This window comes from Elephantulus edwardii, unplaced genomic scaffold, assembly GCF_000299155.1.
Source record: "Elephantulus edwardii isolate Elephantulus edwardi_28Jun2011 unplaced genomic scaffold, EleEdw1.0 scaffold00278, whole genome shotgun sequence".
NCBI lineage: Eukaryota > Metazoa > Chordata > Mammalia > Macroscelidea > Macroscelididae > Elephantulus > Elephantulus edwardii.
Window position 1 is genome coordinate 2,807,807 of NW_006400028.1, and position 27,442 is coordinate 2,835,248.

At 38.0% G+C, this 27,442-nt stretch overlaps 1 protein-coding gene across 1 annotated transcript in view; it reads left to right on the forward strand.

Moving 5' to 3' along the window:
* The window catches only part of RACGAP1 (Rac GTPase activating protein 1), a 32,402-nt gene extending 5,216 nt beyond the window's left edge, over positions 1 to 27,186 (forward strand). Inside the window, exons 2-16 of the mRNA XM_006900249.1 lie at positions 4,514 to 4,716; positions 5,704 to 5,840; positions 6,797 to 6,866; positions 10,781 to 10,831; positions 11,508 to 11,588; positions 13,069 to 13,186; positions 13,518 to 13,648; positions 14,850 to 15,014; positions 20,529 to 20,624; positions 20,715 to 20,913; positions 22,936 to 23,041; positions 23,210 to 23,342; positions 23,467 to 23,602; positions 24,451 to 24,559; positions 27,029 to 27,186. Of these exons, the coding sequence (XP_006900311.1) occupies positions 4,514 to 4,716; positions 5,704 to 5,840; positions 6,797 to 6,866; positions 10,781 to 10,831; positions 11,508 to 11,588; positions 13,069 to 13,186; positions 13,518 to 13,648; positions 14,850 to 15,014; positions 20,529 to 20,624; positions 20,715 to 20,913; positions 22,936 to 23,041; positions 23,210 to 23,342; positions 23,467 to 23,602; positions 24,451 to 24,559; positions 27,029 to 27,104 (1,811 nt within the window). The 3' untranslated portion in view covers positions 27,105 to 27,186. The remainder of the gene's footprint in view (positions 1 to 4,513; positions 4,717 to 5,703; positions 5,841 to 6,796; positions 6,867 to 10,780; positions 10,832 to 11,507; positions 11,589 to 13,068; positions 13,187 to 13,517; positions 13,649 to 14,849; positions 15,015 to 20,528; positions 20,625 to 20,714; positions 20,914 to 22,935; positions 23,042 to 23,209; positions 23,343 to 23,466; positions 23,603 to 24,450; positions 24,560 to 27,028) is intronic.
* Positions 27,187 to 27,442: the final 256 nt, after the last annotated feature.

A 27,442-nucleotide genomic window follows, 5' to 3' on the forward strand; every position in this document is an offset into this window, starting at 1 on the left:
ATTTATTTTCTTCAATCTACATGGCATTTGTTTCCTATATTTTGTGAGTTGCCTGAGCTTTTTAATAGTGTATGGATTAGAAATAAACATCAGCACCATTCTTGGTTTGTGCTATACTGTGTACAATTGTTATTATATACTGTTGAGTTAAAACCGACTTAGAGCTACCCTACAGTGGGTTTTCAGAGGCGATTAATTGTACAGAATAGAATTACCTATTCTCCTGTCAAGCAGCTAGTGGATTCAAACTGTGCACCTTTGAGACTGCAGTGCACCTTCTTACCGCTAGGCCACCAGAGTTCCCTTTTGGTTTTTAAGAACATTATGATATTTCTGTTTTGGAAACAGGTTTCGTCATCATGAAACAGAAAAGAATACAAGTATCAAAATATATATTTGTGAAATACAGAAAAATTTCACATAGGCCAAATGAATTAGAAAAGGTTTTGTAGAGCAGATGGAACTTGAAAAAAAATGGGCACATAAGAAAGAATAGGTAGTGTACTACAAATGTGAAGGCACAAATGAACACAGGACTGTTCTAGGAGCAGGGACAAAATGGGTTTAACTAGAGAGGATTTATTTATTTGGTTTTTGGGGAAGTAAATGTTGATTAGATTGGTGAGATGAGTATGGGTGACTGGAGTATAAATTTGATCTGGATAGCAAGTCATTCAGTAAATATTTGAGTGGCTGTTATATGCTAGACAGAGTGCGAGGCACGAGATAAAGGAGCGGAGAAGGGTTTCTATTTCTATCCTTAAGAAGCTTAAAGGGTAGTAGGGAAGACAAAGAGTCTGTGCAGAGACCCAGTGGAATCAACTGAAAAAAGATGAGGATTTCTGGAACTGCTTTAATTTACTTGCTGAACTATGAACTAACTTCTGAATGTTTTTTAAATGAATTCAAGATTATTCTCAATGTGTTTTAAAGACTTTTTTCCTGCTTTTTGATATATGTGCTTTTCTTTTGGGTATAGTTTAGTATATGTGTATATACATGTATTTTGTTTAGTGTACGTCTTGAAAGAAGGGTGACCCAACTGAGTCTGGAAACTACAGAACAATATCATTGATTTCACATGCAAGCAAGATTCTACTGAAGATTATCCAAAAACGACTGGAACAGTACATCAGCAGAGAACTGCCAGAAGTCCAGGCAGGGTTTAGAAGGGGTCGTGGTACTAGGGATATTGTAGCTGATGTTAGATGGATCTTAGCTGAAAGCAAAGAATACCAGAAGAATGTCTATCTGTGTTTCATTGATTATGCAAAGGCATTTGACTGCGTGAATCATAACAAACTGTGGCTGACTCTGAGAAGAATGGGAATCCCAGAACATTTAATCGTGCTAATGCGAAACCTATACGTGGACCAACAGGCAGTCGTCAGAACAGAGCAGGGCAACACTGCCTGTTTCAAAATTGGGAAGGGTGTACGCCACGGATGTGTCCTATCTCCATACCTTTTCAACCTATATGCAGAGCAGATTATCCGAGAGGCTGGGCTCTATGAGGAGAAGCGTGGTGTTAGGATTGGTGGACGATATATCAACAATCTGCTTTATGCAGATGACACAACCCTGCTTGCTGAAACTGAGGAGTACCTCATGTACTTACTGCAGAGGGTCAAGGACTGCAGCCTTCAATATGGACTGAGGCTCAATGTCAAGAAGACAAAGATTCTCACCACTGGACCAATCGGTAGCATCAGGATGGATGGCGAAGAGATTGAGATTGTTCACAGCTTCAGTTTGCTCGGCTCCACGGTCAACACTCTTGGCACCAATAGCCAGGCAATCAAAAAACGTATTGCGATGGGAAAGTCTGTGTTTACGGACCTCTTTAAAGTACTCAAGAGCAATGTTGTCTCTCTGGAGACTAAGGTGCGCCTGATACAGGCCATGGTTTTTGCAATCACTTGTTATGCATCAGAGAATTGGACAATGACTAGGGAGGATAGAAGGAGAATTGACACCTTTGAGTTGTGGTGCTGGAGAAGAGTATTGAATGTACCATGGACTGCCAAGAAAACAAACAGATTTGTCCTGGAGAGGGTTAAACCAGGCTGCTCCTTGGAGGCAAGGATTCTGGGGCTTCGTCTGACATACTTTGGACATGTTGTAAGGAGAGACAGGTCTTTAGAGAGGGACAGCGCAGGAGGGGAAGACCCTCTATGAGGTGGATTGATTCAGTGACTGGGGTAATCGGGATGGGTGTGTCAGAGGCAATGAGATTGGCACAGGATAAAGCACGGTTTAAGGCTTTTGTACATAGGGTCGCTATGAGTCACAAACGACTCGACGGCACATAACAACAACGTCTTGAAATGGAATAAACCAAGCAGAGTTGCTGTTCACACCCTGACAAAGAATACCATATTTACTAATTAATCCCTCAAACCAAGATCCTCCCCCATCTTTGATCTAAAGTGCCTTTTTTGACCCAGTCCTACAACCTTGATTTATAACGAAATTGTATGTAAAGGAATATTTTAATCAGGTGCACATATGGCTGATTTTGTTTTATTTAACATAAATGTAACTGAACCAGTAATTTAACCACTTGTCTATTAAAATAGAATTTATTTCCTTGGAATGAATTAATTTGTGTTTACAGTCCAGTTTGATTCAACCTGTAAAGTATGCCAAGTAACAATGAATAGGAATAGCCATTCAAATTAAGACTTGACACAAAGTATCCTAAAGATCAAACATCAAAATTAGATTTGTTGAAAACCTTTTTATTCTCATGCACCACTATATTTAGAAGTATCATTTAGTTAACCACAGTGTGGAGCTAGCAAGTTTTTAAGACTACAGTAGAAACATATGTTTCTTATTCTTTAATTTTTTTTGAAACTTCACCATTCCTTACATCTGGAAAGTACATTGCTTGATGAATTGTCTGTGAATATAGACAAGTAACCAGCTCTTGATTTCAGGTTCCCTTCCCTACTTTGAGTCTATAATGTTGAAATTGTTAGATTTGCAAAAGGATATATTACTTATTTTCATTTTCTTTTAAAAATACCTGGTAATAATGTTCCAAACTGTTAACTAAACCAGCATATAATTTAAAGTTATTTAAATTTTAGTAATATTTTATTTTGGGATAAGGATTGCATTGGCTAAAATATAAAATAGCTTGGTCTTAGTTTTCTGTTTGACTGAAAATCTGTGGTTTGCTGAAAACTGGTATTTATATGTAAGACTTGATTTTTAAAAATTTTTTAATTATTTTATTATTGTGTGTGTGTGTGTGTGTGTGCGCGCACACGTACCATCAAATCGGATCTGACTGGTACAGGAGGAGATTGTCCCTCCTTTCCCGGCAGAGCATCTGGTGGATTTGAACCGTGCGCCTCTGGAATTGCAGTGCACCTTCTTGCCACTAGGCCAAGACTTGATTTTTTAAGATATTAAGAATGAATTGGCATTTTAATTTGTGCATTTGAAATTGAATTATATTGATTAAATTGCTTTAAAAAGAAAATGGTAGTAATTATTTCTCATATTCTTGGGTTAAATTCAAATCAGAAAAGCACTCTTAGTGCCCAAGCTTTTGCTGGCTTTGTGTGTGTGAATTTGGCCTAGTTGCAGCTGTGAACTGGGTTAGTTTGACCAGCAGCAGAACTTCTTTTATGATTCTAGTTGAGAATGATGCTTAGCGATAGATTGAGGTTATCTAGAAAATTGTAAGGTGCTTTTGCAAATACACTGTAGAAAAGCAGTCTTTGCCAATAGCACATAATAAGAATGAAACCTTCCAGGGTTATCTTTCTTTGAAGTGCTGCCTTGGAAGCAATGGTTTTTCTTGCAGATATTTGAAAAGAGTTCACATTTTGCTATCAGTGACTCACCAAAAGCTCGTATCTTCTCTTCCTGTGTCTTTCCAACTGGAATGTTTACATACCCTTCAGGGCAGTGTTAAACAGCAAAAGCAAATTGGCTGTTTACTTTCAAATCAATATTTGTATAATTATATAGCTGAATGGGATTGCAAGCCTAGACATCTATAATATTAATCTACATCTACTGGAGCATATTACAGCAGTTACATTTGAATTTGCTGTTTAACATCTCTCTGGCGCAGCAATGCATGACTGTAAAGGAGGCTGTTTTTGTTTTATAGCTGTAACTGTCCCGGTGCGTGACAGCTGCCCAAAAGGTATCCCCCTTTGATTGCCTTCTGTTCAGGAACTACCAGTGTTAGTGTTACATCTGGAGCCACGTGACTAATGAGTTACTTACTTCATAGCAGATGCCACTGGCTAAATAAACAACAACAAAAAATAAGTGGTCTACTGAGACAGGAATTCCTCCCCCAGAAATCTCTCTTCTGGAGTGATAGCCATATATCTAAGATCCTAGGATTTGCATATGATTCTTTTCAACTGGTTCAGCTAACCCTTTAGTTAGGGGTTTGGAGTCAAGCTAATGATAGGACCCATTTATTAAAACATTTATTATCAATTTGGTGCTTGAATTATTAAAATTTTCCTCTTTTCCTCAGAATTTATCCAGTTGGCTAAGGACTTTGAGGATTTTCGTAAAAAGTGGCAGAGAACAGACCATGAACTGGGGCAATACAAGGATCTTTTGATGAAAGCAGAGACTGAGCGTAGTGCTCTGGATATTAAGCTGAAGCATGCACGCAATCAGGTGGATGTAGAGATCAAACGGAGACAGCGGGCTGAAGCTGACTGTGAAAAGCTGGTGTGTACTGTTTTCTGATGGTGGAGCACAAGGGAGGGAGAAACCAGATGTACCCCAGTTTTTTGAAAGCAGTCTTTCCAGTAACAAAGTATTGGAGCTGAAATTGTAACCTGGAAATTGTATTCTTCATAGGTTGAAATGAATTTTTTTTCTCTCTCTCCTTTAGACTTGAAAATGTTTGTAAGACTTAAAATGAGAATTAAGAGCATTAAAATATGAGAGAAAGGCAGGGAATTCCTAGTGTACTTGATCTGTCACAGATACTGACCATTTCTTACTGTGAATATAAGTGCTGCTTTTAGAATATCCTCATCCTTATAATAGCTAGTAGTTTGTTATTGATACAGGCAGAACACCTCTAAATCTTTTATCATTGCTTTTTAATTCAGAGTAAAGGGCTAGATGTATTCAACTATTGGAGCAGTGTGACTGACATAGAACACTATCATTTTGATATACTAAGATGGGTCATGAAGCAGAGGAAAACCTTTGCTAGGAGGGGCTAATCCATCTTGGTATGGTGTTAGATGCCTCAGTAAGCTCAAATTGTCTGGTTCTAGTAGGTTACAGCTTTGTATCCATTTTAATGCAGTTTGCTCCACCATTTAGAAAGGTGGGTGGCTGCTTTGATCTGTAGAAGAAAACCAATAATTGTCCTGATAAAATAACACTAAAGTGTTTTTGCTATGCTAAATCTATTTTGTGGTCCTCATTTTGCATTACTTCCCTCTTGGATTAGCACTTTGATCCACAAGTCTTGTAGCAAAACCCTCACTATTCTAAATGGAGTTCATTTTACCAGTCAGAAATCAGACACACAATCTGGGCTTGATGTGAATTAATATGCTATTGGTGTAGCAGTCTTCTTGAAGGCCCATTTGCATAATGCTGTATTTTAATGTCTTCTGGTCTGCCTGTCCCATAAATTTGAGGTGATGCTTTTCTCCCTTGGCTAGTGATAATGTTTTACTCTGCTGTGGTCTGTAGGAACGACAGATTCAGCTGATTCGAGAAATGCTCATGTGTGACACATCTGGCAGTATTCAACTAAGTGAAGAGCAAAAATCAGCTCTGGCTTTTCTCAACAGGGGCCAACCATCCAGTGGCAGTGCTGGGAACAAAAGGTAGGGGAACTGCATATGTTGTTATCTGATCACAAGCGACACAGCTGTCAGAAAGAAGTTCTTGTTATCTGAACTTTCAAATACATGGTTTCTGAAATGTGTGCTTAAAGAAATGGAAAGGCTTTGTTTGGTTGGAGGGTAGGAAATAAAAGCATAGGGACCTCTTTCTTGTTTTTATATTTTATATTATTTTAAAATTTTTCCTTAGGAAGTTGTTTTACTGTTGTTGCTAAGTTGCACATCAATAACTAATCCTGCACATTGCCAAGAAATCTAAAGGTGAAAGTGGCAGTTCAGCAATACTTTCAGTGTTTATTCTCCAGAGAGCTTTTGTAACTCTTTCTAGTTTAGAAAGGCTTCTGTGAGCCAACACCAGACAATAATGTTAGTTCCACCGCATCACTGTTTAAAATAGTTTCAACCTGGCTTTGTATTTAATACCCCCGATACAATGAGGAGGGAAAGGTCAGCACTCTTAGAGCTATTTATTTTATTGCCTGGTTGTTTTATGGGGAATCTTTATAAGAAGCTGTACAGGCTTACTTAATTTCTTAAAAAGCTAACACTTGGTAAAAAAAAAACTAACATTTAACTCTATCTTGTAGGAAGCAACCATAATGGCAGACAAATTAAACTTCACTCTTTTGCTTTGTGAATATTTAATCACTTGTATAATAAACTCAGCAGAGAATAGCACCTATACCCCTGACTTTAACTTTCAGCTGATATTATATGGCCTTTGTCACAAAGCAGTTGTACTCCACGAATGCTCATTAACACACATATAATCCCCCATGAAAACTGTAAAAAGCAACCCATCACAGCTTGGATTTGCACTTGAAATTCTCATAAAGAAGATACTGGTGCTACTTGTTCACTGAGATTTGTTCTGAGTTTTGATGCTTATTTCTTTCTGTAATTTCTATATCTAATACGGCATTGTTTCACTCATCTAGACTCTCGACCATTGATGAATCTGGCTCCGTTTTATCAGATATCAGCTTTGACAAGACCGATGAATCACTGGTAATGAACATTTGATCTTTGAGAACTGTCTAATCTCTTATACGTACCTCCTCAAGAACATCTACCTTGTCCTTTCCCTGGACATCCTTTGTTATTTTCTTACAGTTGATATGCTATATATACCTTTTGAACTAGCATTTTTAAAATATGATTTCACACAAGCTAGAAAAGACTAGCTTGAGGGAGCTCTAGTGGCCTAGTGGCAAGAAGCTGTGCTGCAATCCCCAAGGTGCATGGTTCAAATCCACCAGTTGTTTAGCTGGAGAAGGAGGGGCAATCTCCTTCTGTGCTGGTTGGATTCAATACTGCAGTACACAACAAGAAACAAACAAAACAAATATGCAAAAAAATACTGACTTAACTAGTTACATAGTTTCTGGGTGTGTGACTATAGAATTTGTTAAGAGGTTAGTTTTAGAGTATGTATGAGCTGTGTGTACTAATTGTTGGGTGCCACTGAGTTGACTGTGACTCAGCAACAGCAACCCTGTGAACAGCAGATAGGAACCCGGCCCTATTCTCACCATCTCACTATCAGATATTCTCAAGCCCATTGTTACAGTAACTATGTCAGATTATCTTGTTGAGGATTTTTCTCACTAATTGATTATACTTATTATTATTGATTATAACTTATTAAAGTTCTAACTAGTAATCAAAGAGCAACATAGATACCATGCTTGGTAAAGCAGAGAGTCTGACAGAAAAGAGGAAGAGTTGCAGCAAGGTATACTGACATAGTGACTTCAACAGTGAACTCAAATGTTGTAAAGGTTATGAGAATGGTGGACTTGGCAGTGTCTTGTTCTCTTTTACATGAGTTGAAACTGACTTGATAGCCCTTAATAACAATTAACAGTTGTAAAAGCCTAGATTATCTTGAGAAGACTTGTTGATGGAGCTATGAACATCAAAGACAATTCTGGTAAAGTCTTAGCAGAAAGTTAGGAGAACTATGACTCTAGAGATAGTACATACATTGGGCAGGAGCAGCAGAGAAACGATGGCAGCAGAATGTGGTGACCAATGCAATGTGGTGTAGGAGCCTTGGTGGAGTGGGAGGCCTCCAGGCACTTGATGGAGCTAGAACCCAGGAACTAGAGTTAGAAAGCTGAGCACTTTTGGATTGAGGTTTACTGATAGAGTAAAGTGTTAGGTAGACAGCTGAAGAGTTTTTTTAAACACTTACCCCTGAGCATGTACGTAATTTTACCCTTACTCAGGTTATGACCCTCTCTAAAGAAAAAGAGTGTGGGCCTCTTTTCCCCTGGGATATAGCCTCCATCACCTTTTATCTTAGATAAAAAGAGATATAATGGAACTGGAGAGAGGGATCACAGTACCACCAAGAAAGAAGAGATCTGAGCAGAGTACATCTTTTGGACTTAGGGGTTTGCGGGTTTTTTTTGTTGTTGTTGTTTTGTTTTTGACTTAGGGGTTTAAAAAAAATTTTTTTTGTGTGTGTACTGTCAAATTGGACCTGACTGGTACAGGAGGAGATTGTCCCTGCTTCTCCAGCAGAGCACCTGGTGGATTCCAACCACTCACCTCTGGGATTGCAGTGCAGCTTTTTGCCAGGGAGTTAGGGTTCTTGAGAGAGAAAATCTTAATCTTGAGCTTGAACTTGAACTTTGTGTTCCTAAATTGTCTAAGAAATTTTTGTCTGGTAAAGCCATTTACTTCAGATATTTGTTATGGCAGCTCTAGATAATTAAGACTCTACTGGTTCATTGGTTTGTGTATCTTTCCTATTTCTGACTGAAAGCTAACAAATACAGTTGTGTGTACCATCAAGTTGGAACCAAACCATAGATGAGCCTCCAACGAGTTTTCAGAGATAGCAAATAGCACAGGAGTTGATTGCCCATCTTTCTCCCGCAGAGCAGCTGGTGGATTTGAACTGTGTACTTTTGCATTGGAAGTGCGATGCTATCTCACTAAACCACCAGAACTCCCTAGCTAGAAAATAAAACAATAAATTAGTGGAGGTTTTTGATGGTTGGTTTTTCTAATAATAGAAAAATAAGTAGCAGCCAGATGCTAAGTGGCCAGCATTTTCTGTCTAAATTTGTTGTTTGACTATGGAAATAATTGCAATTTTATAGATATAAAAATTAGACTTCACCTTTTTTAAATCAAGTGTGATATGAGTAACTTTGAAATGTATGATAAAGCTAGGACATATTAATTTGTTTCAGAGCTAGATCTATGATGTAATATCCATTGTAATTGAAATTAAACCAACCAATCAGTATCCAGAGCACTTAGCCATGAATTGTTTCTCTATCTCTCATTGCCGTCGAGTTGGAACCAAATCATAGCTGACCATCCGGAGAAATTTTAGAGGCTATAAATCACACAGGAGGAGATTACTCATCTTTTTTCCTGTTGAGAAGCTGGTAGATTTGAAGTACCAGAGAGGTTAGCAATATAGCTCTTTACAGCCTGCATCACCAGAGTCACTTTAGTCATGAAGTAGGAATGTTACACTTAATTAGCTAAGTTACAACTCAATAAACACAACTTCTATTTTTTAATACTTTCAGGGATTATCAAAGGTAAGTAAGTCAAAAGTAGGTGTTAAAAGTGATTGTAAATGGTTAAAATGAGTGAGGTGAATCAAGACCATAGTAATGTGCCACCCAAGCAGATATATGCACACCCATGTTTATTGCTGTGTTGTTCACAGTAGCAAAGAGATGGAAGCAACCCAAGTGCCCATCAGCAAATGAATGGATAGAGAAGCTGTGGTATCTTCACACAATGAAATACTACGCAGCACTGAAAAACAAGGAACTCATGAAATATTATACAAAATTGGTGACCCTGGGGGACAATATGCTGAGCGAAATATCTGTCACAAAAGGACAAATACTGCATGGTGTCACTGTTACATTGAGGTTGGGGAAAACTAAGAAAAGAGGGGATAAATGAGGTACACGTCATTGAAACAGATGAGGGAAAGAACTACCTAAAAGGAATATATGATTAGGTATTATTTGCATGACAACAGTCCAGAATAAGAGGTACATAGTAAAGTAGACTGGGGTGGGTGTGAGGAGTTGTACAACAATGAAAGACATTTTATTTTATATTTTTTTTAAGAGAAAAATGGGGAGGTGTGGGGTGGGCAGGGAGGAAAATGTGCAACAATGAATGAATGGAAATCCAAGTTCTCTATAAAATTTAATTAAAATATCAATTTTTTTAAAAAGTCAGGAAAAAAGTCCATAGTAACAGAAAATTCTTCAGTGGGGAACATCTATTTTTAGGGCCCAAGAAATAGGAATGGTTGAGAAACATAAAACTTAAACTAGAGTTGTTTTAAGTGGCAACTTTGTACAGACCATCTTGTTAGATTGTAGCAATCCCTTGAGGGCAAGAATCACATCTAATAAGATCAGTATAGTGCCTAACATTCTGTAAGTTCTAAAACTAATTACAAAAATAATCAGAAATAAAGGACCATGCTGCAGGTGTAATCACAACAGAGGTTGATTCTTTAACCTTTCCTTGCCTCTGTGGTATTGATTCGTGATTCTATTATAATAGCTTCAATTTTTGAAAGAAAGTATGTTAACTTACTATAGTTGCATGGCTACAGCAGTTGAGAATTCTTCCTTCTCATCTTTTTCCAAATTGTAAGTTAAGAACTCACTGCCGAGAAGTCAGTTCCTACTCATGGCTATTCTCAATTGGATTTCCAAAGGTATAAATCTTTAAAGGAAAGACTGCCCATCTTTCTCCTTCAGAGTGGCTGCTGGATTCAAACTGCCAGTCTTTCAGTTAGTAGCTCAAGATAACACACTATGCTACCAAGACTCCAAGATGTCTTTAAAGTTAACAGTAAATTTGCAGAAAGTTTAAGGGAGATATAAGAAAAGAAAAAATTAATACAATTTAATTTTCAACAGGATTGGGATTCTTCGATAAAGACTTTCAGACTGAAGAAGAGACAAAAGAGGGTATGTTGGTTTTGATTATTAGGTTGGGGTGTGTTTTTTTTAAACATAATGTAACAATATGTTGGAAAGTTTACAATGATACTGTGTTTCTGACATACTGCTCTAGTCATTGCTAGACACATTACAGATTAGTTCATACTAAGAGGTAGGGGTTGGTATCAATCATCTTTGAGGTAGTAACTCATTAGGGAATCCTAGGATTCTGTCCTGTTTTACTGATCTTGGGCTGCTTCTCCATTCATTCATGGAGTGGAAGAGATATACTTAGATTTATTTTGAGTTGTCATATAAATTTTTATGCAGAACTTTTGTGCTCTAATGTAAGCTTTAGATGAACTGTGTGTATAATGGGATATACAGAGATCTAGTTGTGCGTGCTTGTTTATGCTACATAATGTGTTCTCCACAGATTTAATGGGATTACAGTTCTACTTTTTCAAGTGTTGTCATCTTAATTTCCACAAGTCTTGTTCATTTTTTCTAGATCACCAAAGGCATTTTTGGTTTGGGGCAACTTGAGCTTCATATAGAAAAGGGCAGTAAGAGAGAGCACATTAATTTTGGTGATCTTGGTCCCTAAGACTTGTATGCAGGTTGTCTAATGGAATAATTTTTTCTTTTGTGTTTTAGATCTTCATCTTGTCACTAAAATCGTTGGTCTTTTTCTCCTCTTTAGCGCTCCAGTAGCCGACAGTTTACTGATGGTCCACCTGGGCCTGTAAAGAAAACTCGTTCTATTGGCTCCACAGTAGACCAGGTAAGTTTACTCACACTGAGAGAATTATGGTCATGAACACGTTCTGGAGATTAGTGGCCTGGTGCATAAAAAATTCTCTTTAGTCAGCATTTTAAAATAGACTTTTTCTGTTTTAATAGTATCTTTATTGATAATGAAATAACTCTGATTATGTAAAGCCCAACTTTATGTTTGAGTCTTAGTAGTTTGCTTGTATACCTCTGTGACCTGTATTTTTTATTCTAAAATATGAGATTTCAATTTCTGAGTGTTTTGAGCTGGAGCCTTTAAGCTTCAATTCAAGATTGAGGAAGTTGTCAACCATTCCAGAATACTCTGTTGTTAGATGCTGTTGAATCAACTCTGAATCACAGCAACCCTGTGTGCAGCAGGGCATACCATGCCCAGTCCTGCCCTAGCCTCACGTCTCTGATGTTGTAAGGACTGTGTTCATCCATCTCATTGAGGACCTTGCTCTCCTTTGACCATCTTCTTTTCCAAGCATGATGGCTCCCTCCAAGGACTGGCCTGTGCTGATAGCATGTCCATTGTTATGTAAGATGAAGTCTCACCACTCTTGCCTCCAAGAAGTACTCTGGCTGCACTTTTCCAAGGCCTTTGTTCTTTGTTTGTTGTTATGTATCATCAAGTTGGAATTGACTCTCAGCTGATCCTCTAGTGAGTTTTCAGAGAGAGTAAATTACACACAAAGAGATTGTTCATCTTTCTCTTACTGTGCAGCTGGTGGATCCAAACCGTTGGCCTTTGGGTTGGCAGCTCAACTCCTTACCACTGGACTCCCAGAGCTTTTCTTTTGGTGGTCCATGGTATATTCAAATACTCTTCACTAGCAGCACAATTCAAAGACATCAGTTCTTTGATCTTCCTTATTTACTGTCCAGCTTTCACATGCATGTGAAGCAGTAGGAATACCATGTCTTGGAGCAGATGCTTCTTGGTCTTTAAAATTATATCCTTGCTTTTAACTCTTTAAAGATGTTCTTGGCAACAGATGTACCCATTATAATATGTTTTTATGTTATATTGACCAAAGGGATCCAAGGGAGTTGATTATGGATCCACTTAATCCCCCCACCCCCACCCCATCATGGTTGTTTATTGGTCCGATTGGGGGAATTTTTGTTTACTTTATACTAAGAGGTACTCCATATTGAAGGCTATATAGTCTGAGCTTTATTAATAAATTCATCAAGTCTTTTTTCTTTTCTTAAGCAAAATAGTAGAGAAGAAATTAGGGAACTCTGGTGGTATACTGGTAAGAATCAATGCTATAATTCCAAAGGCACATTGTTCAAAATCACCAGCTACTCTGTGAGAAAAGGTTGGGCCGTCTCCTTCCGTGTGATTTACTAGCTCTGAAAACCCACTGGACCCACTGGAGGATCAGCTATGAATTGGTTCCAAATCAAGGGCATGCAACAACAGAGGGGAAATTAGATCCTGTATGTTTACTTGCTTCTCACAGCCACTTTTGTTTCAGGGGAATGAATCTATAGTTGCAAAAACTACAGTAACTGTTCCCAATGATGGTGGGCCTATTGAAGCCGTGTCCACGATTGAGACTGTTCCATATTGGACCAGGAGCCGAAGGAAAACAGGTCTGTTGCATTTGTGGCTAAATTGCCTGTGTGAAACAGCTGGTAAAATTGGGAGGTAGTCTTAGAAGCCTCCTGAGACCGGGATTAGATATTAGGTTGTTTCTTTCTGCTGCTTATTTAGGTCTGAGAACTGTTTGTGTCATGCTTCACCTTTGGATTTTTAGCCTTTAACATTTCAACTTGAGTGTGTATATAATTTTCATTTTTCTTTATGCTGCTTTTTGCATAACTGTTGATACTTATTCTTGATTAGAGTTACAGGAGATTGTTTATTAATTAAAATTAAAAAAGAGCACAGTATTTAAGATACAAAACTTTTCTTGTTTTCTAGGTACTTTACAACCTTGCAACAGTGACTCTACCCTGAGCAGCAGGCAGCTGGAATCCAAACCTGAGCCAGATACTGCTGGCACGCCTCAGAGTAATGGAGGGATGCGCTTGCACGACTTTGTCTCCAAGACGGTAAATCCACGACAGTTCCTTTGTCTTTAGGCAAAACATGGAATTTTTAATTATGAAATAATATATACCAAAAGCAGTTTGCAGTTTTACATTTATTTATATATATGGGGTTTTTTTTGCAAAGGTAGATATGCAATTTTCTTTTCTCCCTGTCCATTCTCATCTTCCAGGAGTAACCACTAGTGGAAGAAGCTAGGTAACTTTCAGTGTGGATAAAAGAAAGCCACTCTTCAGAAATAATTGTACTTTTTAGCCATGCTGTTTACATCTTATGTTAGAATATAGCACCTTAGATTTTAAAAATATTTTAACTTTGTATCATTTGATTTATTCCAAAGAAACCCAAGAGGAAAAAAAAAGGTAAAACAAAACACCCAAAATAAAAAACAATAAGCCTAAATTGAATAAAGGAAAAATCAGGTAGCTCCGCTGAGGCTCAGAGGAGTTAAATGGCTTTGTTTGAGTCAGATGATAGTGAGTAGCAGATTTAACATCTGACTTTTCTGAGTCCTTGTCAGTAAGGTCCTTTACTTTATGCTACTGTCTTCTGAGTGGTGACAGGTAAGTTATCTAATCTCTTTTACTTCTGTTTATGCTTAAATGACAAAAACAAAAGTCACATTATGTGATTATGGTGAAAATTACTTACATAAATTTATATAAAGGTCTTAGAATTGGCACATCCTAAGTGCTTAATAAATGTTAGCTGCTGCTGATAATAATCTTGAACAGATTATGCCTAACTTTTGGTATACCCAGTTGAAAGGAGTCACATTTAATGACCCTTCATTTTTGTTGTTTTTATACAGCATTACTAATATGTACCATAACCAGTGTTGTGCCTAATAGGCTGTTATCAGACTCAGATGTTGATTCACATGTTTAGTTTTTTGATTTACTGTTTAAAACACTATTTATAGTGTTGTATAACAGTAAAGGTAATGTCAAGAATGGCAAAGATGAGAAAATTTAGGCAATGTTTAATTCTTCATATATAAAAAAATTTAACTGCTCATGAGCCCAATAACTCAGACTTTATTGTTAGAACACTGGTGATGATGTAATTGATGGAATAATGAAAGATAATAATAAAATTAAAAAAAACAAAAGATGTTTTCAACTTATTTTATAACAGAATTCATCCTAAGTCAGGGACTACTGATGATTCATACTACTAAAGTCCTTCCCATTTCATCATTAGGTTATTAAACCAGAATCTTGTGTTCCATGTGGAAAGCGGATAAAATTTGGAAAGCTGTCCTTGAAGTGTCGAGACTGTCGTGTGGTCTCTCATCCGGAATGTCGGGACCGTTGTCCCCTTCCCTGCATTCCCACCCTGATAGGAACACCTGTCAAGATCGGAGAGGTATGATTTGTGGGAGATGAACTTGTGCTCTGACTTCTTTTAGGCTTTCAGAAGCTTAATTGTTTCTGTTGTAAAATTAATGATGTAAATGATATATCCTTTCCTCAAATAATGAGTGTCACTTCTTGTTATGTGTCATCCAATTTACTGTGACTTTTAGCAAGCCTATGTACAACAGCTCTGAACCCTGCCCTATCTTATCTTGAGCCACTCTCACTGACTCCAGCACATCTAATCCCATTGCCCCAGTTATCGGGTCAATCCATCTCATCTGATGTCTTCTTTTACTGTGCTGTCCCTCCAGTCTTCCAAGCATGATGTCCTTCTCCAAGGACTAGTCCCTCCTGGCAACAAGCCCAAAGTAGTGTGTGAGACAAAGCTTCAAAATCCTTGCCTCCAAGGAGAAACTTGGTTTCACCCTCTCTAAGACAGACCTATCTGTTCTCCTGACGGGCCGTGGTATGCTCAAGACTTCTGTAATACCACAACTCAAAGGCATCAATAATTCTTTAGTCTTTGTCCCCCTTTCTGATGCATAGCATGCAATTGTGAAGACCATGGCCTGGATCAGGCACACCTTAGTCTCTAGCCTGACATCATTGCTCCTCAGCACTCTGGAGAGGTCCCTGACAGCAGACTTCTCCAGTGCAAATTGTCTTAATTTCCTCACTGCTGGTGCCACGAGTGTTGACTGTGGGGTTGAGCAAGCTGAAATTGTTTCTCCATCTATCATGGTGCTACTAATGGCCCACTGGGGAGAATCTTTGTCTTCTTGATATTGATCTTCAATCCATATTGAAGCCTTCAGTCCTTGATCTTCTGCAGCAAGTGCTTCAGGTCCTCCTCAGTTTTGGCAAGCAAGTTTATATCATCTGTGTAACACAGGTTGTTGATGAGGCTTCTTCTAATCTAATCCTCTTCATAAAGTTCATCCTCTCAAATGTAGATGTTCTGTGTGTAGATTGGAAAGGTATGGAGACAGGACACTTCCTTGATGCACTCCTTTCCTAATTTTGAACCATTCAGTGTTTTCTTTGCTCTGTTCTGAAGACTGCCCTCCAGTCCAAGTATGGGTTTCACATGAGCACAATCACATGTTCTGGGAATCCCATTCTCAAGGTTAACCACAGTTTGTTGTGATCTACACAGTCAAATGCCTTCTCATAGTCAATAAAGCACAGATAGACATTCCTCTGGTACTTTTGCTTTCAGGCAAGATCCATCTGACATTGGTGATAATATCTCTACTGCCATGGCCTCTTCTAAATCCAGCTTGTATTTCTGGTAGTTTTCTGTTCCAGTTCGATTTGAATGATCTTTAGCAGAATTTTGTTTGTGTGTGATATTAGTGATTTTTTTTTTTAAATAATTTTCACATTCTGTCAGATCACCTTTTTTGGGGGATAGTAATAAACATGTATCTCTTCTAATCCATTAGCCAGGTAATTGTCCTCCAGATTTTTTTGGCACCACTTGGTGAGCATGTCCAGGGCAGCATCTTTTTTGTTGCCATATGTCAGTTGGTATATGCTGTCAATTCCTGGGGCCTTGTTTTTTGCTGGTAACTTCAGAACAGATTGAACTTCCTCCTTCATCACTATTGTCTCTTGATCATATGTTGTTTCTTGAAATTCTTCTGTGTCACCCAATTCTTTTTGATACAGTGACTCTGTATACTTCATCTTTTAATGCTTCCTGGATCATTTAATATTCTGCCCGTAGCGTCCTTAAGTATTGCAACTCTAGGCTTGAATTTGTTCTTCGGTTCCTTCAGCTTAAGAAATGTCAAGTGAGTTCAGCCTTTTTGATTTTCTGACTCCAGGTCTTTGTACATTTCCTTATAATACTTTGCTTTGTCTTTCTGCAGTGCCCTTTTGAAATCTTCTGTTCAGCTTCTTAGCTTCTTGATTTTTTTTCCCCTTTACTTTGACTTTTTGGCACTCTAGTGCAGTAGTGTCTTTTCTGACATCCTCCTCTGTTTTTTTTTTTCTTTTTTATCCTGTTTTTGTAATGACATTTTACGTTCCTGTGGATGATATTCTTAATATCTTCCCATAGTTCATCTGGTCTTCATTCATTAGTGTTCAAGGTCTCAAATCTGTTGCTGTGATGGTTTTGAAATCCAGGTGGGACAGTTTCAAGGTCAAATTTTGGTTCCTGTAGATTTGATTTTGCTTGTGGTGTCCTTCATTGTTGCAACTCAAGGCTGAAATTGGCTTTACAGTTCTTTCAAGTTGAGAAATGCCAAGCAAGTTCTTCCCCCCCCCCCCCCCCCGCCCCCTGCCCCTTCCCAACACTGGCTCTTTTTTTAAAAAATTTTTTTAAAAAATCTTTATTAATATTGTGTGTGTGTGTGTGTGTGCCATCAAATTGGATCTAACAGGTACAGAAGGAGATTGTTCCTCCTTCTCCAGCAGATCATCTGGTGGATTTGAACTGTGCACTTCTGGGACTGCAGTGCAGCTTTTTGCCACTAGGCCACCAGAGCTTCCTCCAACATTGGCTCTTTGCTGGTTTCTTTTTCTTTTTTAAAAATTTTATTATTTTTTGTATATGTACCGTCAAATCAGATCTGACTGGTACAGGAGGAGATTGCCCCTCCTTCTCCGGCAGAGCATCTGGTGGATTTGAACCGTGTACCTCTGGGATTGCAGCACAGCTTCTTGCCACTAGGCCACCAGAGCCACCTGATTTCTTTATAATACTTGGCTTTTTTTTCCCTTGAGCTGCTCTTCGAAATCGTCTGTTCATCTCTTTTATTTGGCAGTTTTTTCCTTGGTTTTGGCTTTTTCATGTTGTAGTGCAACTTTCAAGGTCTCTTTTGACATCTTTTTTGGGCTTTTCTTATGCCTTTGTACTTATGTTTTGCTTTTTTCATGGATATCTTTGATCTCATCCCACAATTCATCTAGTCTTCGATCATTAGGGTTTAATGTCTCAGAGCTGTTCTTGAGATGATTTTTAAATTAAGATGAGATAGATTCAAGATTGTATTTTGGTTCCTGTGTTTTGTTTTGTTTTTTTTTTCATCTTCTTCAATTTCAATTTGGACTTGCACAAGAGTAGATGATAGTCTCTTCCACAGTTATCACCTGGGTTGGTTTTGACAACTGGTGTTGAGCTTCTCCGATGATTCTTTCCACAGATACAGTCTGATTGTTGTGTAGCTCCTCAGTTGAGATTCATGTATGTAGTTGTCATTTGTGTTTCTTTAAAAAAAGTATTTGCACTGAATAATCATTGCATAAAATTCTATAATTTGATCTTTGGCCTTATTTCTATTCCCAAGATTATAATTTCTGACCAGTTCTTCTTTATTTTTCCCCTTTTGCATCCCAGTCATTAATGAATCTTGCTTGTATGTTTAGTCTATTTCAGACTACAAAAGTTGTTTCTCTTCTTTGGCTTTAGTTGTTGGTGCATGTATTTGAATAATAGTTGTATTAACAGATCTTCTTTTTATGTATAGGGATAGTATCTTGTTATTCACAGCATTGTACTTCAGGATTAGTATTCTGTACTAAGCTATCAAAAATTAGGTTGGTTAGATCTGAAAATAATTAAATTCACTAAGAAGTTGTTTATTTTAAAAGCCAGATCAACAAAAATTCAAAACAAAATAACTGCTGATACTGACTCATTAGTGCCAAAAAAGAAAAGTTTATTTCCCCCCTTTGAGCTATGGTGCTAGAGAAGAATATAGAAAATACCATGGACTGCTAGGAGAAAGAACAGGTTTTCCCCAGAGAGGGTGAAACCAGGTTGCTCCTTGGAGGCAAGGATTCTGAAGCTATATATGATATACCTTGGACATGTTGCAAGGAGGGACCAGTCCTTAGAGAGGGAGGTCATGCTTGGGAGGGTGGAGGGACAGAGCAGGAGAGGAAGACCCTTGATGAGATTAATTGATTCAGTGACTGGGGTAATAGGGATAGTGTGTCAGAGATAGCACAGGATAGAGCAGGGTTTAGGGCTGTTGTACATAGGGTTGCTATGATTCGCAGGGAACTCGATGGCACATAACAACAACAACAAGAACAACAATTTATGGATGTAGACTTAAAAAATAAGTTTCCTGTAATCTACAAAAAAACATGGAGGTCTTACTACAAATAAGTTCATTTCCTGATCAGCTATGAGATTGTTAAAGTCCAGAGTTTCCTCTTTTTAAGTTTGTTTATATTAAAGGCCATATTGGTTTAAGGCAGATTATCAAGTATAAATTCTTAATATCCTCCCCAATAAATACAGTCAAGGACACATTAATTGTCTACAGCACTGTCCTAATTTTGATTATGACTTAGAGCTATTGATTCACACTGTAACTCCAGATATTTCTCTAGCCTTCCCCCATAGCTCTTCTTCCCTATATATTCCCATCCACATTTTATAAAATTGAAATCAAAGAAATTTCACTCTGGAATTTCTGATCTACATATTAAAGCACTAGTTTTAGTACTATATTGGTTATCTTTTAAGTAGTTGATACTATTGTGTACCATCGAGTTGGAACTGATTCATAGCTGACTCTTCAGCTGGTTTTCAGAGGTAGTTTAATCTCCCGTGGAGCACCTGGTGAGTTTGAGCCCTGTGCCTTGGGGATGGCAGTGCAGCAGCTTCTTAACACTAGGCCACTAGAGCATTTTAGGTAGATATACCTCTTAGTCCTCTTGATTTTATTCTGTAAATTACTGGTGGTCATGATATCCACTAGTGTATGTTTGTATTAATGCTAAGTATCAATTAAATAGCAGTTGGAAGAAAATAACTAACTTCTTTAATTTGCCCTCAACAGTGTTACTTCATTCCTATCATTTGTGTTCTAATAGGACACTTTACCTGTATTAAAAGGGCCAAGAATAATGCCTTGTTGGGCATTTTGTAGAGTTTGTAGAAATACTGAAATCTGTCAATCAGTCCTTCAAAAATTTTAATTGTGAAAAATGTAGTTAATCTACCTAGTTTCCATTGATTAAAAGTTCATAGCTGTAATCTCATTGCTTGCTCTCTGGTGCCTTTTCTTGAAGAAGGGTTGTAGAGCTATAAAGCTTTTGTTCTGGGGGAGCTCTGGTGGCCTAGTGGCAAGAAGCTGTACTGCAATCCCAAAGGTACACGGTTCGAATCCACCAGATGCTCTACCAGAGAAGGAGGGGCAATCTCCTCCTGTACCAGTCAGATCTGATTTGACGGTACATACACAAAAAGAATAAAATTGAAAAAAAAAAGCTGTTCTTCTGTAAAGACTTGTTCATAAAAGAGTATGGTATTTGTGACCATAAATCAGTCTTGCTGTGGAGTTAGGAAAAAGAATTTAGAGTCTCCTATAACACGTGCTTTAGAAATAGGATTGTAAGAGTGCCCATGATGTTCTAGCCTGAGAACATATTAGTCTGCAGATTAATTTATATACATTTGGTCTTTATCTACTCATGTAAGTGGTGGTAATAATAATAATAATAATAATAATAATAATAATAATAATAATAATAATAATTTTGAACTCTCTACTTTCAGGGAATGCTGTCAGATTTTGTGTCCCAGACTTCTCCAATGATCCCCTCCATTGTTGTCCACTGTGTAAATGAGATTGAGCAGAGAGGACTGACTGAAGTAAGTCAACTCCAGGAGAGGATAAATTTGTTGTTTGTGTTAATAATTAGGAGTTTTTTAAATAGAGTTGTTTTTTTTTTTTGATGCTAGACAGGCCTATATAGGATCTCGGGCTGTGACCGTACAGTAAAAGAGCTGAAAGAGAGATTCCTTCGTGTGAAAACTGTACCCCTTCTCCGCAAAGTGGATGACATCCATGCTATTTGTAGCTTTTTGAAAGACTTCCTTCGAAACCTAAAAGAGCCTCTTCTGACCTTTCGGCTAAATAAGGCTTTTATGGAAGCAGCACGTAAGGAGAGATCTTAATGCTTGAATATAAGTTTTGTGATGGCTGGAATCTTTCACTCTTCTTCTGTTTACTACTTTATCTCCGTATCTAGAAGTTCCTGAAACATAGTAAATGCTCAAATAGTTTTGATGGGGAAATAACCATGCTTTTCCTTTTATCTTAACTGTACTCCTACTTTAGATATTAATAGAGTTTTGTTATTTTTAAATGTTTTCTTTGTTTTGGCAAGTTTTAGGCTGTTTTGAATTTGATTTCATCTTTCATTCCTTTTTCCTCACACCTCATATCTAATTAATTGATTAATCTTGTTATCAATCTTATAAAATAATATTATGTTTGTCACTCTTCCTGTTATCATTTTTAACATTGTTCACTCTGGAATACTATATGAACCTACTAACTGATTTTCTGCTTTTACTTTTGCCTCTTATAGTGTGTTCCTTATACAGACGTTAGGGTGGTTCTTTTTAAGATTTAAATTAGATAGTATTCCTTCTATCTTAAGTATCCTCCAGTGACTTTCTAGTACTCCTCCCCCCCATTACTCTTAGAGTAAACCCCACCATCCTTAATAATGGCCCAAGACCCTGTGGGATTCAGCCACTGGTTACATCTCCAGCATGCTCTTTTTCAATATACTTTTCTTCCTCTCCATTTACACTGTGATTCTTGCAATTCTTAGAACATACTAAGCCTACTTTCTTAGAGTCTTCATTTTGTTGTTGACTTAGCCAGGAACACTCTTACCATAAATATTTGCATAGTTTGCTCTTTTATTTTTTTTTCCAGATTTGTTTCCAAGGTATTTTGTCCTTAGAAACCCTTTCATGAGCACTTTGTCTAAAATAACAGCCCTCATCTTACCTGCCCTGTTTTCCTTTTCTTGGTTATCTCTACCTGATGTATGTGGGGTTTTTTTTTTGTTTTTGTTATGCTATTGGTTTGGTTTTTTTTTTACACTTTAAGTATCTTTATTTCACTTTTAAAAAATTTTTTTAAAATTAATTTTGATGAAAGTTTACAGAGATTTTGGATTTCCATACATTCATTGTTGCATTTTCTCCCTGCCCATCCCTCCCCCCAGTTCACTCTCCTCTTTGAAAAGTAAAAGAAAAAGTATTTCATTGGTATAGAATCTGCCCCACTACCCTCCCCCGCCCCCAGTACACTCCACTATGCAACCTTCGTTCTGGACTCTTGTAACCATAATACCCAGTTCTCTCCCTCATCTGTTTCAATGCAGTATACATAATTTATCCAGTTTTTCTCAGTCTCACTCCAACCCTGATGTCAGTCCCATTCTACAATAGTGGCACCGTACAGCACTTGTCCTTTTGTGACTGAGATATTTCACTCAGCATAATGTCCTCCAGGCTCACCCATTTTGAATAATATTGCGTGAGTTCCTTGTTTTTCAATGCAGCATAGTATTCCATTATGTGAATATACCAGAGCTTCTCTATCCATTAATTTGTTGATGGGCACTTAGGTTGTTTCCAACTTCTTGCTCTTGGGAACAAAGCTGCGATAAGCATGGGTGTGCATATATCTGCTAGGGTGTCAGTTATGGTCTCTTTGGGGTATATTCCCAATAATGAAATTGCTGGGTCAAATGGTATCTCTATTTACAACTTTTTGAGAGAGTGCCATACAGCCTTTAAGCACTTTCAATATAATATACATTGTACCAGAGTCTTTATTTAGAAGTGGTTGGCACATAGTAGGCTTGAAAATAAGTTTCACAAATGGTAATTGTAATCACTGCAGTTACATGTGTCTTTCTAGTGCATGAGTTGCCAGCTGCTTTCCTAAATGCAGAGCTGATTTTTTTTGAAGTTCTGACTTCTAATATTGAGCTGTTGGCCAGGATCCTGCTTGTTAATGAAACTAGAGTCTGATGCAGACATGAACTTAATCTGAAGTTTCGGAGGCTTACTGTATAGATGAAGCTTTGTGGTCGATAATGTGGGAGCCTGCTGTCAAGGGAAAGACTTCGAGGCCCCTTGATGTTTTCTTTTACAGAAATCACAGATGAGGACAACAGCATTGCTGCCATGTACCAGGCAGTGGGTAAACTACCCCAAGCCAACAGGGACACATTAGCTTTCCTCATGATTCACCTGCAGAGGTAAGTACAGCAGAAACTTGTTTCAGGGAGTTAGAGAGTTTTCAAAGGAGGAGATAGTATAGGCTCCTCCCTTTGGAGGGAGCATGAAAAGTGAATTGTCTTGTAGAAATATTTTGGTCTGTATTTCAGTCAAAGAGACATTTTAAAATTTAATTGTCTTTTGCTTAGAGTGGCTCAGAGTCCAAACACCAAAATGGATGTTGCCAATCTAGCTAAAGTCTTTGGACCAACAATAGTTGCTCATGCTGTGCCCAACCCAGATCCAGTGACAATGTTACAAGACATCAAGCATCAACCCAAGGTAGGAATTTGTATAACACGCTAAGATTTGTTTGCGAATAATCCTTAGGATTTTCTATGGAGAGAGAATGCCGGAAGGTAAATCCTGACATTGAGAAGTTTGCTAACAAATTTGGTGATTTTAGGTGGTAGAGCGTCTGCTTTCACTGCCCCTGGAATACTGGAGTCAGTTCATGATGGTGGAGCAAGAGAACATTGAGCCCATGCATGTCATTGAAAACTCAAATGCCTTTTCAACACCACAGACACCAGATATTAAAGGTGAGGCGTCATGGGCACTTTGTAAATAATGTGACTGGGCTCACTCTAGTTTGGGGCATATGTCTTTTTCCTGCCTTTGTTAGGGCTGTTTGAAATTTGAAGTTTTCAATAAAAAACTTGAAAACTTGAATTTATATTGAAAATCTTAACACTAAAAGGAAAATGTATATAATTATGTAATTCTAATAACTTAATTGTTCCAAGTTCTCCTTTTTTACCTATGATTTTATACAGAAATAATGATAGGATTTGTCCTTTTTTCACTTAGTATATTTTGAAGAACTTTCTGTGTAACTTGTATGTTATAATTTTTATGGCTGTAAGCTATAATTATATATTCTGTTGGGTCTCTTTCAACTTTTTGTAACTAATAAGTAATCAACATTACAATCAACATTATGTTTATCTAGTTTTTTCATTCTAATGATAAAACTCCTGGGAGTGAGACTATAGAATTACAGGACTAGAATACTTTTATATCTCTCCACATGTTTTACCAATTTGATTTTTTAAAAGGCTTTTGCAAATATGTATTGCCACCATTGAGGCCTGTTGTTTCATTATTGAAAATTCTTTTTCAAGAGAATGTGTTACTTATTCTAGTATAGGTAAAATCTTATATTCTGATGTAGATTTGTGATGGCTGGAATTAGAAAATGTCTTAAGCTAGGAACCAGTTAATATGGTTCGAAGATATGTTACAGAATGCTGATGGAAATTATCTCTTGAGACTTTGCTAGATCCCTGAGTTTAATGCTTCACAGGTTATTTCACTTAAAATTGACCACTTACACAGGTTCTTTATCTTTTCTCCTCTTTTAAAACACATTCTTAAACATTAATTGAAGTGAGTATACTGGGGCCTGTGACCACTCCCGAACATCAGCTCCTCAAGACTCCTTCATCTAGTTCCCTGTCACAGAGAGTCCGCTCCACCCTCAGCAAGAACACTCCCAGGTAAGGAGAACCTGCCTTTACAGGAACTAAAAGGTGGCTGATTCCTCAGATGTCTAATCATCGTGTTGGAAGTTATTGAAAAGAAAAGTTGGACTAGATCTTAGCTAGTAGTGATTCCTTCCTCATTGCAGTTGAATCAGAACTGACATGTAAGTGACCCTCTAGCAGGTTTTCAGGGACTGGAAATTGCATAGAAGGAGATTATATTGCCCATATTTCTCTGGCAGAACTGCTGGTGGCACTTCTCTGGTGATTTAGGTAGTAACTAGACTTTTAAAAGGAATCCTAAAGCCATGAAGATCATTTTAAAAAAGATTTAAAAGGTCTTTACTATTAACCTTTCTTGTTTTAGGTGACCTTCCAGAGTAGTTCAGAGTTAGAGTTTCCTACTTGTGGTTAAGTAATGTTTAGTTGTATCATCTGCATAACGCAGATTGTTGATGAATCTTCCTCCAGTCCTGATGCTGCACTTCTCATAGAGCCCAGCCTCCCGGATAATCTGTTCTGCATATAGGTTGAAAAGGTATGAAGACAGGACACATCCCTGGAGTACACCCTTCCCAATTTTGAACCATGCTGTGTTTCCTTTCTCTCTTCTGATGACAGCTTCCTGGTCCAAGTATAAGTTTTGCATTAGCACAATCAAGTGTTCTGGGATTCCCATTCTTCTCAGAGTCAGCCAGAGTTTGTTATGATCCACACAGTCAAATGCCTTTGCATAATCAACGAAACACAGCTAGACATTCTTCTGGTATTCTCTGCTTTCAGACAAGATCCATCTAACATCAGCAACGATATCCCTATTACCACGACCCCTTCTAAACCCAGCCTGGACTTCTGGCAGTTCTCTGTTCCAGTCGTATTTGGATAATCTTCAGCAGAATCTTGCTTGCATGTGATAACAATGATATTGTTCAATAATTTCCACACTCTGTTGGTCACCTTTCTTTGAAATGGGAACAAATATAGATCTCTTAAAGTCAGTTGGCCAAGTGGTTGTCCTCTAGATTTCTTGACACAACTTGTTGAGCACATGTAGGGCAGTATCTGTTAGTTGAAATGTTATTTGGTATGCCATCAATTCCTGGAGCCTTATTTTTTGCCAATTCCTTCAAAGCAGCTTGAACTTCTTCCTTCATCACCGTAGCCTCTTGCTCATATGTTGTTTCATGAAATTCTTCTATGTCTGCCAATTCCTTTTGGTGCAGTGACTCTATACTCTATCTTCTTTTATTACTTCCTGTGTCATTTAATATTCTGCCCAAACCATCCTTAAGTATAGCAACTCAAGGTTTGAATTTATTCTTCAGTTCTTTGAGCTTACGAAATGCTGAGCGATTTCAGCCCTTTTGATTTTTCTGACTCCAGCTCCTTGCACATTTCATTGTAATATTTTACTTTTTTTCCCACACTGCCTTTTGAAATCTTCTGTTCAGCTCTTTAATATCTTGAATTCTTCCCTCTGCTTTGGCTTCTCGGTGCTCTAGTGCAATATTCAGAGTCTCTTCTGACATCCATTTTGATCTTTTCTTCCTCCTGTGTCTTTGTAATGACCTTTTGCACTCTTCCTGGATGATACTCTTGATATCTTCCCACAATTCATCTGGTCTTCGCTCATTGGTGTTCAAGACCTCAAACCTGTGAGGACCTGAAGTGCTTGCTGCAGAAAATCAAGGATTGCAGCCTCCAATATAGATTGAGGCTTAATATGAAGAAGGCAAAGATTCTTACCACTGGGCCAGTTGGCAACATCAGGATGGATGGTGAAGAGAATGAGATTGTTAACAGCTTTAGTTTGCTTGACTCCACAGTCAACACTCTTGACACCAGTAGCCAGGAAATTAAAAGACGTATTGTGATGGGAAAGTCTGCTGTTAGGGACCTCTCTAAGTACTGAAGAGCAGTGGTGTCTCTCTGGAGACTAAGTTGCTCCTGATAAAGGCCATGGTCTTTGCAAGCACTTGCTATGCATCAGAGAGCTAGACAATGACTAGGGAGGATAAAAGGAAAATTGATGCCTTTGAGCTATGGTGCTGGAGAAGAGTATTGAATATACCATGGACTACTAAGAAAACGAATCCGTGCATACTGGAGAGGATTAAATTGGGCTGCTCGTTGGAGGCAAGGATTCTGAAGCTTCATCTCACATACTTTGGACATGTTACAAGGAGGGAGCAGTCCTTGGAGAAGGACGTCATGCTTGGGAGGGTAGAGGGACAGCACAGGAGTAGAAGACCCTCTATGAGGTGGATTGATTCAGTGACTGGGGTAATCGGGGCAGGTGTCGGACACAGTGAGATTGGCACAGGATAGTGCAGGGTTTAGGGCTGTTGTACATAGATAGAACCTCTATGAGTTAGTTGCAGGAGACTCAAAGGCATATAACAACAACAATGTTATAGTTGCTATTTATTCACCAGTGTTTATAGTATAGAATAACTTTTCCAACTCATTTCTCTTTTTCTTTAGATTTGGAAGCAAAAGCAAGTCTGCCACAAATCTAGGACGACAAGGCAATTTCTTTGCTTCTCCAATGCTGAAGTGAAGTCATGTCTGCCTGTTCCTTCCACAACATTTGCCGAGTGCAGGAAAGGGCGCACCTGTACCTCCTGCTCTGCAGCCTCCTGTACTCATTACTACTTTTAGCATTCTCTGAGCTTTTAATCAAGTTTAATTGTGCTTGGGGGTTTTATTAAAACTATATATATCTCTCTCTCCTCCTCAAGTAACATATCAACACCTTGTGCTGGTTGTTTCAAGCTTTTAGGTGGGAGATCTTTGAATAGGTGGAAGGAGTAGCCTGGAATTCATTGTCATTCTTCTTGGAGGAGTGGGGTTGGGAGGAGAGTCCTTTGGCTTAAAGCCAGATGTTACTCCTGAATG